A 14,716-nucleotide genomic window follows, 5' to 3' on the forward strand; every position below is an offset into this window, starting at 1 on the left:
TGAAACAGAAAAACAAGGGCTGAAAATGCCCTACCTCCAAGGACCTTAGATGACATTAATCATGTTCTGAGATGACATTAATCACATTCTGTCAGCCAGTTTCCAGAGTTATAATCAGTTATGGGCCCAATTCAAGCTCTCCTTACATCTAGCTACTGATCCAAAGAATTTGTGGGCTTTAATTTCACTACTATGCCTGACAATAACTAGGGAAAAAAATTTGTTTCTTTGACATAAATTATAATAAAGTATGGGAAATGTCTTCAAATTATCTGTACTTTAGTGTATTTACAAATTCTGTAGTTGTTTAGGGACCGAAATGTATCCTAAATCCCCACAGAATAGCGGAAAAAATATTTTTAACTCCCTTAAAATTGCAACCCAGTCTAAATTTTTGTTATTATTTTCCATATTAGACCAGCAAAATATATGCGATTTTCTTTTTTTAGTTTAGTAAATGGGCCCATTGCTTTTAAACCATTATACAATCTGGTAAGGTTAAAGCTTGAAACAAAAGGAGATAGAGTCCAAGGTACAAACAAGCAAAAAGAATCAGAAGAAACTATGGAATTAAAAAGGTGGTGCAAGGTATTTCCAGTTTAATTGATAAAGTACAGTGATAAAGTACGATCTGTGTAAAGTTACACAGATTTGGAATTTAATTGGAGAAAGCTCAACTGAATTAGAAAATATGCCACCAAAATCTGGGCTATATATTTTTATCCTTCTCAGTCAATAAAAAGGATAATTTTCATAATAACAGGTGGACAATTTATGTAGAAATTGAATTCAAGTAAACTGTAGTCATGACTACATCATATTCAAATGTAGTAGCTTTATACTTAGCTCCTAAACCAATCTAAATATTCTACAATATTTCGACCATTTATCTGAAAAATATGGAAGGAATTGTAAAATGTACCAGAAAGGAGAGAGAAAAAAATGGAACATAAAGATTTCTTGGTTTTAAAATACCATAATGATAAACATTTTGTATTGTTGTATAATGAAAATGAAAGTTGTCTCTTGCGTGGAACTTCATTCTAGATATATCTGAGAATAGGTTGCTGTTCAGGTACCAATGAATAAAAAAACTTCACAATTTACTGTATGTAATTAAGGCAACTACATAGATTCAATCTTCCAAAAGAAATGTTGAGTCCTCTTTGTACGCTTGTTTTAGTTTGGGTTTTTTTGTTGGGGGTCCTTGTTTAGTTGTTGATTGGGTTTTGCTAAGCTCTTCTTGCTGTTTTGAGGCTAATTGTTTATTTTTGTTTGGTTTCAGGCTTGGTTTTACTTCTTTCTCTTCCCAGAACTGGTTTTCAAATGCTTTAGAAATACTACTTTATTCATTTCACATCCTATTCTCTCCATCAATCGTCAATGCTGGCTGTTTCAAATGAAGCTGTAAATGCTTTGTTATTTGATTAGTTCTGCATAAAGAGATTTTTTTTGCCTTTTTTCAGTAGATCACATTATGCACTGAAGCATAACATTTTATTATTCTTGTAATTATATATTAGTTACAAAAACTGCCAAAGTTATTTCTATTTATGTGTCTGTAAACTTTTATAGATCTAATTAGAACTGCGAAAGAGTGTTATAAGCAATATCCTTTGGCCTTTAGAGTAGACTCTAGAGTTTTGAGCTATATTTAAAATAAAAATATTTTTTGCAAATCTGATTTCCTGGTTATTCTATTACTTGCATATACTTCTTTCAATTACGCCGCTGACCAAATTCTATAAATTTTAAATTTTTTTGTGAATTAGAATTTTTTACTAAAATTATTTAAAAATCAGTATGGAACAAAAAGACCCTATCAACTAAAAAAAAAAAAAATCCCAAAAAAGAACAGAGAAACTGCAAGACTGTATTCTTTAACATTTACTTTTAAAAGACATGGGAAGTACATGAGTGATGAGTTAAGAAAATTTTCCAGTGATATGAAGGTACTCATAGGAATAACTATGAATAATAGGACAAGTTTTTTGTGAAAATGACCATGTACCGTACCCAGTGCTAGTTATGAACTAAAAAAACCTTTCTGACATCAGCTGCCATTGCAGGACATTCACTTTCTTATAATCTCTGTAACATCCAGTCCCCATAGGTGCATCAGTTATTTTATAGAACTACAATGGAGATAAAAATTAATTGCACCCTGAGTGAATGGCAATGAAATGTGATGTTATTGACTTACAGAGAATAACAGAGTCCATCTTTCACAGGTTCTGGAATCCTATCAGTACCACTCCTAAAGAGTGACACAGCACAATTCTGAAACTGTTCCAGGAACACAAAACCCCAATGTTCAAAAAGGACAAAGCAATCAAGGTTTTAGGATTTATCAGGAAAAGAGAAAAAAGAACCATTTTGTTACGGTATCATTCCACTGGTCACTAATTTCCTAAATTCGCTACACAGACCTGATTTTACAGTCCTAAAATATAGTGGATTTTTTTTTTTTTGAAGTCAGAGAAAGTAAAACATAAGGAATACTTTCCATGTAAGAAATAAGTTGAAACTCCTTCAGTATATTTGTTGTTTAAGGACGATTGCATAGAGAACAACAGAGTAGGTGTGTTTGGCTGCTCACCATTTTCAGTAAAAAGAGGGTAAAAACAGAGTCGCTTTCCCTGCATGTGGCAGAACTGTTCCACTTGTCACAAAAAATGAGAAGGGGGCTATACTCCTGAATGTGCTTCTAGGCAAACTAGACTCTATACAGAAGGCAAATACATTAAGGTTTACTCCATATCTAAAATCATATTTTGTTTGTAAGGTTTCCTAAAAAGGATATATGAGGAACATTAAGAGGAAGTATCATGCATGTTCAGCATCTCACTGATAGCAGTAGAGAGATCAAGTGAAATGGACCTTGATGTGATTCTCTGTTAATACACTTGTGTTCTCAAAGATATGTTCCACACTTCAGTAAATTGCTTTTAATTTGCTGAAAATAACTGTCTTCTCTACCAAATGAAGTAATCAGATACCAGTTCCCTAATCTCTGGAATAACTTTTCTTTATTGTAGCCTGCTAATCTAATCAGGCAGCCCTTGGCACCTGTTGTATTCCCAGGGGAATGGAAGGAGACATGAGCAGAAACTCTGATGGAGGGATCTGCAATTTTTACAGTCAATAACAACTATACTGCAGGAGGGAAGGGATAGAAAGAGGATAGGAAAACCAACTTTAGAGATCATGGAAATTGCTGTCAAATCCATGATGTCTCTTTTGCAAACAACTGTAAGTATAAAATATTATTCATGATTAGCTATTCCACCATTAACCTCCATGGCTGCAATGAGACAGCCTAACTCACCATGGTATTTATCACAGGCTGAAGGAGAATCTCCTGCTCCTTCTTCCCTTACCTTGGTGCCAGAAAAGCTCCTTGTCTTGCATATTCTCACTCCTCTCTCTGGCTGCAATTGCTTTTGTGCAACAGTTTTCCCCTTTCCTATATCTGTTATCACAGGGATGCTGCCACCATCACTGGCGGGCTCTGCCCTGGCCTGCTGGGCCCATCCTGGGTCAGCTGGAATTGGCTCTGTCAGACATGAGGGAAACTTCTGGTACCTTCTCACAGAAGTCACCCCTGTAGCCCCCTGCCACCAAAACCTTGCCAGAAAAGCCAAATACAGAAACAACTGCAACTTTCACGAGGTTCAGTGTGGCCAGGATCTCTTCCTGGGCTGATGTGGATACAGGGAGCTTTTTACACAAGGCAGAACCTAACTCAAAAATCTTACCACACTGCAGAGACACAGCAACAGGCACAAATAGCATTGTTAGAACAAAATTGTCTTTGCATTTTCCTCCACAGAGTACCATTGTGACACAGGAGCAAAAACTGATGTTCATACAATGAAAATTTGATAAGGGCCAGCCTAAAATGATGTTTATTGTTTCTCAGGCCCAGCAATTTAAGTGGCTCTCAGTGGCTTTGCAGTTCAGCATCGCTGTTGCTAAGCAGCACATTGAGAACAATTTACAGTATCCTGTAGTTTATAGGACATTACAATGCTAGCTTTCAAATTTATTTTTTCTAGCTGTCCAGTGTTCACTTCCTGCCTTTAAACATTACTGCATGTTTGGCTGAAAGAAACTGCCACCTTAGAATATATTTTTGTTAGTGTGCAGAATTTCAAGGTGTTTATATAGAATCAGGGAAAAATTCTTCTGAACGATGAGAGTCTGTGTCACAGATGGGAACATTTAATGATTCTGTTCAGTTTCATTTTTACACTGCAATCACTGCCATATGACTCTATGCATAGAAATAATAAGCAAAGACTTCTTAGTATATTTGTCTCACACAGTGATATGGCTCAATAAGGCTCAGAAGAATCTCCTTTGATATGTATATTACAAATACTACCCAAAAGAAATATAAAAGTAAATGTATTAGAGTAGATCTCAAAAACTACGAGTTTATCTCTTACAGAAGAAATATTTTTACTTTCTTAGCAAATATATTCCCTAGCTGGAGACAAGAAGGAAACAGATCTATGCTTCATGATCTTCATCCTCTGAAGCTTTCAAAAAATTGATCAATGGATATAAGGGTTTTGCTTTTGGTTAAACTTTCCTTTGTTTCTACATATAAGCAGATAAGTCTAGGGCTGCAGATTTTTGCAGCTGATAATCATGGCCATTCTAGCTGTTTCTATTTTAAAAAGTTGCATTACAGAGCACTTTTCACAACATCCAGCATGCATTTTGTCACAGTCCAGAGCATTTCTATGGGCAGAAGCAGACCCACTCACAAGCAGTGATGCAAACAGATACTACTGCTAAGTAGCAACTGTAGTTGAACCCCTCAGTGGGTCATGCAAACTCTTATCCCAGACAAGTAAAATTTGTCAATGTAAAAAATACGGTTTGTTGTAAGGATGAATTTAAACCATTGCTTTAAAGTGTTGTGAACCTCTGAAGTTCACGAAGTACATCTTATATGAGCTACACCAAGAAATCAGTCTCTGGAGGCTCTTTCCTGAGATTTTAGTATCTTTTTTATTATAAAACATAAAAGTGTTTTGGAACATCCTTTACCATCAAAACCAAAGCTTTTAAAGCTTCTAACGTTGCCACAGGGACTTGCATCTCCCATTAAGAGGACAGAGTCTGAATACAACAAAAATAAAGAATCAGAAAGCTTGGCTAGCGTTTCTCCTGGGGTAATGTTCATATAAAGCTGAACTTCAAAATATAAATCTCATTTGCAATAAATTTCCATGACTGTCTTGGCAGAAGTAGAAGCCAATAGTACTAGAACTGGCACCTTATCAGAGCGATGTCTGGAAAATTTTGCCCATATATTTCTGCTTATCTTGTGCTCAAAGTTCAGCGCAATTTCTTGGTTTTGATGTAGTCTCATCAGTGTTATTTCCCAATGCCTGAGCAGTGCTTAATGACATCCTAAAGGGGAAGGCTATTCATTAGCAGCAGTAACAAAGCAAAGTTGCTCACACAAATTAATGATCCATTCTCATGGTAGTCCTTGACACTGGGAAATATTAACTTTGTTTTATTGATCAGAAAGACAGAGACGTGAGATAAAATGACTTTCTGAAGCCATGCAGGAAATTTGTAGTAGACCCAGGAACAAAATGCATCTCCTAAATTCCACTTCAGGGGGCTACATCTCAGTAGCTCTGTGATAAATGTGGAAGGAGGAAAAAGATTTGTCCTGTTCTGTCAAAAAGACTCTCTCCTTCATCATTTGTGTCCAAGCAAATACTGCTAACCTACAGCAGCAGTGCTTTCATGAGTAGCTCTTACCTTGGGGTTATTGGAATCCATCCCCATCCAAACTGTAAAATTTCTGGTAAATGTTTTCTGAGTCTTATTTCCCTAGGGCAGTGAGGATGGTGCAAATAATTGCACTGATGCTGGCACCATACCACACAGGCAGAAGATGGATATGGTGCCTAACTAGTATTGGTAGCAATTCCTACAAGCCAAAAACCATTTAAGCTTGCTGGCCTTATTTCAAACTGTCCATATTAGCTCTGTCCCATTCAGTTCTTTATTCTACTTTACAACTTTTGATAAATAAATCCTACTGAATTAAGCAGGATATTGGCTAAGTGTACATGGCTGGAAAAGAAGCTTTGCAGACTCACAACAGTTGTCTCAATACCTAACAATTATTTATTTTATTAGAATTTCATGGGCTGCCTAAAAGTGTTAAAATTTCTGAATGTCTTTAGCCAAATATGTATACTATTTCTCTTTTGACTGAGACACAAAGAAATTAAAATAATGCTGCTATTTCTTCTTTCCAAATTTACACAGACTGTCCATTGCTGGAACATACCTGCTGGAGGTAGCTCTGGGGGTTCTGCTGGTAAAAACTCCTGGGATGGTAAGCATTCCCTGGAAAACGTGAGGTCATCAAGTGCTATGCCATCTTTGGGACCTTCTCCAGCTATCCCTTCAAAGACAACTTGAAAATCGTCATCTCCATCTCCAGACAGGGTCAGTGCCTTGCGCTGCCAGTAATTTCCCTGGTTTCCAGTAAGATTAAAGAGAATTTTTTCGTGTTTCAGTGTAGTTCTCTGGTAGATAATCAATGATCCAATGTGAGCTCCATACATATGATAATAGAAAATTATCTGTAAGCAAAAACAAGAGCATAAAGTATGTAATAGGTAACTTCAGTCAAAATCTGCTATTGTATTTACACTAATTCTTCAACTGAGCATTACTAATAGCATTCAGAGTAGTCATTAATTTTACTGGTTGAAAAATAATTTAATCAAAAGGTAACCGAACAACTTATTAGTGGCAATTATTTAACTATTCCATGAGTCAAAATTCAAAACCAGCATTAAAATATTCAGCATCAGATCTTGCATCCCTTTGAATGACTCTTGCATTTAAATGTGAAAGAACTAAAATATTTTTTAAGGAAACAGGAATGGAGTAGTGTCATTTACAATATAGGAAGCAACTTCAGTTTACTGAACAAGTTCCCAGATAAAAATGTGTTTAGGTAGGCTATAGAATGTGCAATTAGAAAGTAATACAATCTATCATGGGAGCAAAAATTTTACATGGACATATGCAAAAATAACCTCAAAGACATCTAAAAGTACTTGGACTACAAAACAGTGATTTATTTATTTTTTAGTAAAAATGAGGAAATTTTTAAATATAAAAGACCAAATACATACATAAAAAGATCACACTGTGAAAATTCATCACATTTAACTGCACTCTCAGTTCTTTCCAATTCAGTCTTGGATTTCTATTCCTTTTGAAGGTGCAGCTTTGTTTCTGAAAGTCTTGTATATAGACAAAGTATTTTTATTTATTTATGTCCCTTTATAGTTACTTAGTGCTGTATATTTGTTTTCTATGTATAAAACTCACCTTGTTGATGTAAATGTTAATTTTCCAATGATTTTAAATGGTCTAAGATCCCATACTAAAACTGTTGTAGTACAATGAAGCATTTTCTTCTCAAATAACCCATAGGAAAGAGTAAAATACTTCAGGGGACTCTCTGATCTTATAAGAGGAGGTTTCAGATCTTGACATATTTTTTTCTATTCATGCAATTTCCTATACCAATAATTGCCCTTCCTTTGGACATTTGCCTATGTCCACAAGTCGCAAAATGGATGTCAAGAGTTTGGTCTGTACAAGGTGCATAAAACTGCATGTTTTTGTAAATAATTTTCTATGTGATAAAAGCAACATTTGCCCATAGCTGCATTTCAAGCACTTAATTGCATTTAATGTGCTATATGTAACAGTACAGATGTCATGTCATTCTCAGTTATTCTGAATTTCTTTACATATGTTTTATGCTTCATAGAAGTCAAAAAGTGGAAAAGTTATTTTTAGAGCATAAAACCAGTTAATGCAGAGAAAGAAATACACATAAATATGATGTTAGACGCTGAAGGGCAAGATCTCCATGTTTGTGTAAGCAGAATTTTTTTGGCATATGTATTTTAGGCAATACAAAAAAATTAACAGGGTTCCAGTTTTGAAGATAAGTGTATAATGTCTAGGTTAAATTTTGCTACTGAATATCATAATTATTCAAGTTTTCTTTTGAATCCTAAATCAAGCCCTTTATGTTTAATACTTCCTGACTTTCTTATCTATAATGAGTTTATAGACTTTTCAGAGAGAAGTATTTCAGTAAAATGAACTGGTTTGAAATCTCCATAAGCAGAACTCTTTCCAAGTTGCAGATAAACTGCACAGGAATATTCCTCAGGAATAGATTGAGATAAATGAAACTAGAGACTCAGGATTGGACATTTTGCACAGAGATGTTACCTGGATAGCCAGAAACTGCTTAGGACTATTTCAGTCTATGACCACCTTCATTTGATGCGCATTGTTCTGTGATCACACAAACAGTTAATTTCAAAAGCTTTTTAAAAATAGCCTCATAAAAATTATCCTCTTGAGAGGCTTATTTATTAGATGTATAAAGGTAAACTTGTAGTTTCAAAATAAGGCATAGCTAAAGTTTCTGGGACATTGTATTTTTAGAAAAGACTAGAAAAGATGTATCCAGGTATTTTTATATATATCCAGGTATTTATTATATATATATATATATATTGTAACCTGTATTCCAGGTTTGCAAAGAAATTTTCAAGCTGCAGTCACTGCAATGTGCTGTAATATTTTGGAAGATCAAGGCTTACACTTCCCCATTTTTTAGAAAAGAGTTGGTAACAAAGCCTTCTTTTACACATCCTTCATTTTGCAGTTATATTCTTTGAAAAGCAATTGTTATTGCATTTATACACACTTTCTCCATAAAATCAGAAACCATTAAATAGTTGCTTGTTACTTTGGATGAGTTGCCTAAGACATTGTAAATCAGACACTGCATTTAGTGGCAGCTTCATCTGAACCTCATGGAGTACTCATTTACTTCCAGAATAACTCTTCTCCCGCAGCAAGATGCATTTTTTTGTTATGGTTAAAATCAAATAAGATCTATTCCTGACTTCTCCACAAAAGGATGGGGTATTTTAATCTCAAGAACGATTTCAGTAAACATCTTTAATAATTTTAGGAGTACTCTCTTGGTGAAATCTAGAAATCAAATTCTTCATTCCTGCTACTACCACACCCTCACATACCTTGCAGTTTTTATTCTTTCTGCTTAAGACAGGACTAGAAATCCTAGCTTTCTGTCCTGGTAGCTGAAAAAATGAACTCTTTATAAAAATATAATGACCAGATGACTCTTGCAGTGTATGATCAGTAGCTGGTCCAGTGCCCAGTTTTGCAGTACTGCTAGTTCTGAGGTACCAGTCGAAATCATCATTTTCATCTTGCTTCCATCCACAAAAGTCAAACTCAAAATTGCAATGCCCAATAGATGTACCTGAAATATATTTGCCACACATGGAAAGAGATTTATTTTCAAGTAGTTAATTAAGTAAATATAGTACAACCTAGAACTCCAATCTATGGGAAAGAAAAAAAATTCACTATAAAAAATAATATCCATGTATCTCATTAAAAAAGATAATTTTGAATATTCTGGACTATAATATTAAGATAAACCTACTTGCATATATATGAGGTGGGTCCAGTGCTTTTTTTATTACAGTCAACAGAATCCTTGGTGTAAATGCAACCAAATTTTAGCTCCTTAGGGTCTTAACTGGCCCCCCATAGAGCATTCAAGTCATGTGCAGAAAACCAGCCTCATCCTGAAGGAATAGAAGATTGGTGAGAACAGGAAGAAATGCCTCTATGTAGGGAACAGACACATCCAAATGAAAGTATTGAGCACCATAAAAGCACAGCTTCTATATGGACAGATGCAGACAAAACATAAATGTGGGTGTGGTAATCTTGAGCCGAATCACACACTAAGTTAGTTTACTTTTGAACAATTCCTCAATTCATTTGTATTTCCTTAGCCAATATAGAAACACAGATAAATTATGTTGGTGGGTGATTGTTTCCAAAGAAGAGTAAGGGCCTGGGGAACAGGTTGCAAGAGGAGCAGCTGAGAGGGGGCTGGGGGTGTTTGGAGAAAAGGAGGGTCTGGGTGATGGTGTTGACAGCTCTTGACAACTACTAGAAGGGATGTTGTAGCGAGGTGGGGCTCAGTGTCTTCTCTTGAGTAATGAGTGATAGGAGAAGAAGAAAGGACCTCAAGTTGTACCAGCAGAGCTAAGATTGGATACTAGGAAAAATTTTTCCTAGTACTAGGAAGGGTTGTTAAGCACTGGAATGGGAATGCCCAGGGAAGTGGTTGAGTCACCATCCCTGGAGGTCTTTATAAGCCACATAAAATGTGACACCTAGGGACATGTGGTGAAATTGGTAATGATAATAGTGGGATTTAAAGATCCTAAAGGTCTTTTCCAACATAAATGATTCTATGCTTGTCTACACAGCTCCTTAAGTTGTATTTAAGGTGAAGAAAAGAAGAAATCTGTCATAGTTTTAGTTGATTTTAATATGAAACTACGTGCATATTCTTTACAAATTTTTGAATATTGAATGTCAAAAGAGACAGCATGGTGAGTAAACTGTCCACATAAATAAAGTCAATGGTATCATTCCAGAAGTTTAATTTCTGTGTATTTTTCTCTCTATACATCTATAAGTTCATTATAATGATTACCAAATAAGATTAAAATTGCTGAAATAAGCTGGAATTTCAGCAGAGACTTCAAGAAGCTTTTGACTGTGCCCTGAATATTCTTACTATTACTGCTGAAAAGGAAAGTGCCTTGAAGACAAATTTGGAAACTATATGTATTATTTTGTAGGACAATATCAGAAATTACAAAATGTCTCTTCCAAAATGTAATCAAAATCTGAGCCTCTTATGAGGTCTGATAAAGTTCAGCCACTTGAAATTATTTTATTTAACTGAAAGGTACTCAGAAACGGCCATAACCAGGCTAAGGATCTAGAATCCATGAAATCTACACATGGACCAAAACAAAAAAGACAGCTACCTCAAAAATTTCACTCTGAGATCACATAAAATATTTTGTCTTTGAATTTTCATCTGTAAATGTCATAAAATACAAAAGTTAGAAACTTTTTCTTAAAAGTAGGAACTCATTAGCAAAACTAGCTTCCATTTTACCTCTGTCGGCAAATCTAGTGCCATGTGAAGTAACATTTAAAACCAATCCAGATCTGATATGTGAAATTATATTATCTTTTATGAAAATCACAGATTGTAGATTAACTCAACTGAATGCAACTGCCCATAAAATTTGTCCCAATTGTATTTTTCAACTGATTTAGTTACTTAGTATTTCAAGACCATTCTTAAACAAATTCCTTCCATTATTTACAAATTCCATCTTGAGTCAATAAAATTCATGCTTACAACTGACCCTTTCATTTTAAAGACATGTTTTCAAGAATCAAGACCTTAAGGCATGTGCACTGATATCCCTGCTAATGCTACACACATTGGGTATTACCTAATCTAAGTTTAGATGTCCTTGTAGGATCTCTACTGTCAACAAAGAGAAATAGTCATATATACAGGAAAACTTCATTAATCTAACTCAAACAACCGATTTTAAATTGCATGAACTTCAGCCTGAAAACAAATTACTCCATTGATGAAAAAGAGAATTTAGGCAGCCTGCTTAGAAGCTTGTTACTGCAGATGATTGTGCACTTGCACATTAAATGACTCCTGTGCTTTTAAAGCACCATAATGCTTCACTGTAAAACTTACAATTAAAATGCAGTTAGGAAATTTTTTTTAATGATTTTGCATTTTTTTTCCTTATTTAAAAGTAATAATAAAAAACACATTAGAGGACAGCATTCACTGTATGGGACTGTTTCAATTCATCTCTTCCAATGTGAAATTTGAATATAATCCTTATTATAATTATATAATATTCTATATATTTTACATTTTATATAATTTATATATATTATGTATTTTATATAAATTTATATATAGTTATTATAGGTTGCAAAATGAAATCCCATCAGTTTATTTGAACCATTTTGCCCTTAATGCTTCAATTTTTACTTGTCTGATGATATTGCATGGGAAACACAGACAATGCAGAAAACCCAAAAAAAAAACAACCTCACAACAAAAACCCAAAAAAAACCCCAATTAATATTTTAAAACTTTCAGAAAACAAAAGTCAAAGTTAGTTTGAGAATATTTTTTAATGAGTAATTGCAACTTGAAGTACTCTTCATTTTAGTTGCAGAAGATCTGAGCTAGTCCCTGTATGTATAGTGATGTACTATTCCTGGATTGGAAATCATTGAGTAGCTTAATCGTATGGAAATGATTTGTAAAACACGGTTCCTTTGCCATGTACCTTAGCTTTCATAGGATACCTTTTCTTCAGCATAGCTTTTCTTCAAAGAATTGTATTGACTGAGAATTTGAATTAGCTGAATTCATATTCTTAATAAAAATGAGGCGACTGTTAATATGGTACCAAGCAATGCAGATTTGATTGTGTGAGCATTTCCCACATTTGTAGTATTAAAAAAAGGAGGTGTTAATACCGTATATTGTGATCCAGGAGGAACTATTTGATATGAAACATCATTCTTTGAATCAGATACTACATATGCTGCTTCTTGATATGCCTTGTAAAACCAAAATTGTACAACATTCAGATTAAAATAATTTGCTGAGACCTGACAACCCTTGAAATATCTAAGGAGATAGGTCTCTCATCTCCGAAAGTTATTATGCTTGAAATATTTTTTCAACTTTAATACATTCTTTTCATATGGAAAGCAGGATAATTTTATTCTGCTTTTAAAGACAGCTGCTTTGTGAGTTATTTTAAGATATCCATTAGCAGCTCTTTGTATTTTGTATCATGTGATTTTTAATTAAATAATAATTAAAAATCCTTAAAAGCCAAGGAATAGAATTAAATTATCACCTTCTTGTTTGCTTTCCTAGCTGATGAGCTGTCAAAAGTATTTGAGTAATAAAAATTCACAGCAGGTGCAGTTATTTATGATAATTATATTAAAAAACTATAATACTTACTGCAAATACTAGGGCTTTCATCTGAGTTATCTTCACAGTCATTTACAAAATCACACAGATTATTCTTTGGGATGCAGTACTTGTTGGCACACATGAATTCCTCTGATGTGCAAGGTTTGTCTGAGATTAGCAGAGGGGAACAATCTTCAAAGGTAATATCATCCACTGCCACATCTCCCATGTAACTGACACCACGTTTTGTCCTGAAAATAACCTAATAAAAATTACAGAGCTATTACAGTAAGCCACTGATAAGATAGAAAAAAGCTTACACACACACAACTTGAAAAGAACAGACTGATGGTCCCTCACAAATCTTTTCATAGGAAGTGGTCAGTTCTTATTGTCAAAGCATAATTCTATGAAATCTTGTACTACAGTTGGTACAGATCTGTCACTGCAGTTACTGAAGGACCGTCTTCTAACATTACCAAGTACATGAAAAAAAAGGTAAATAAATCATGTCACTCAAAGAGATACTACTGCTCACTCATCCTGAACTAACAGCAAGAGTTCTTCCTACTTCTGTAAAGTCTGAAGAAGACTAGTCTGCCATTCATTGTTTATTCCCATGAATGTAAAAATTTCATTAAAATTCTAATATAGAAGTATCAGGAAATGTAACTCTTTTAAAAATATGTTACTGACTATCCTTGAGGATTTTGGGTTTTTTTTCATAAGTCTACAACCAAGCAAGTATCTATAAGAGGCTTGGGAATCTGCTCTGATTTCAAAGCAAACATCACGCTCAAGATTCTTTTTTCAAAATACAGATGTTCTCACTTACTGCACACTAAGGAGAAAGAAGTAGAATGTTTTAAGCAGAATTGGATTAAAGGATAGATGGTATTCTCAGTCTTAAAAATGGATATCAGTCTGAGATAAAAGAGGAGTGAGAAATCTCCAAAAACATGAGTCCAGCTCAGATAATTAATCAGACAGCCAAAATTCCTTCTATGCGAGAGGAGAAGTACATGCAGGATGTGCAAAGGGAAATGAGAAGATGAAGAATGCCTAATATATGCTTAATATAGAAGTAATAGCCAGCTCTCTAGGAAGCACATCGCATTGGAAGACACACCTGAAAATTTGAACGAATTCCTAAGAACACTTCTGCTCTGTTCCACTGGGGACCTTGGCTGCCACTTTGAATCCACAGTTTAGAAGTCTTGTTACTGCTCTTATAGAGTACCTAAAAAAGAAAGTAATTCTAGGTTACAAAAAAAGTTTCCATTACCAACTCACTTGACAGTCCTATTATCATATACAAGAGTACAATATTATCTTGTCCATCTAATCTCTATTCCACCATTAAAATTCACAGAATCATAGAATATTTGGAATTGGAAGGCAGTAGTCTCCTTGCAGGACTACCTAAAGCTGAATGATACTCCTGGGACTGCTGAGGTGCTCCTTGCACTCTGCCCGCTTGGTGCTGTGCCTGCTGCCCTGGAGATCCTGCTGCAGTGCCCAGCCACCCTCTGGGTGAAGAACCTTTGCCTAATGTCCAACCTGATGCACATGGATATGTCAATATAAAGGACTATACTAAGAAAACAATGTTTTAAGATTTTCTGATCTCCTCATAAACATACCCAGCCCGCAGCCTTAACTGGACTAACGTATCTCATTATTTTATCCAGAATGGCTAGCAGTGAATAAAAATTGTTCATTAATGGGTTGTGATTCAGTTGTACA

At 34.7% G+C, this 14,716-nt stretch overlaps 1 protein-coding gene across 1 annotated transcript in view; it reads right to left on the minus strand.

Annotated features, from left to right (window-relative positions):
- MALRD1 (MAM and LDL receptor class A domain containing 1) overlaps nucleotides 1–14,716 on the minus strand; it is a 237,617-nt gene that overhangs the window by 125,612 nt on the left and 97,289 nt on the right. The window contains exons 23-26 of the mRNA XM_072925466.1: nucleotides 14,100–14,210; nucleotides 13,019–13,232; nucleotides 9,129–9,376; nucleotides 6,329–6,626 (exon numbers count right to left, since the gene is read on the minus strand). Coding sequence (XP_072781567.1) covers nucleotides 6,329–6,626; nucleotides 9,129–9,376; nucleotides 13,019–13,232; nucleotides 14,100–14,210 — 871 coding nt within the window. The remainder of the gene's footprint in view (nucleotides 1–6,328; nucleotides 6,627–9,128; nucleotides 9,377–13,018; nucleotides 13,233–14,099; nucleotides 14,211–14,716) is intronic.

Source organism: Taeniopygia guttata, chromosome 2, assembly GCF_048771995.1.
Source record: "Taeniopygia guttata chromosome 2, bTaeGut7.mat, whole genome shotgun sequence".
NCBI classification, from domain to species: domain Eukaryota; kingdom Metazoa; phylum Chordata; class Aves; order Passeriformes; family Estrildidae; genus Taeniopygia; species Taeniopygia guttata.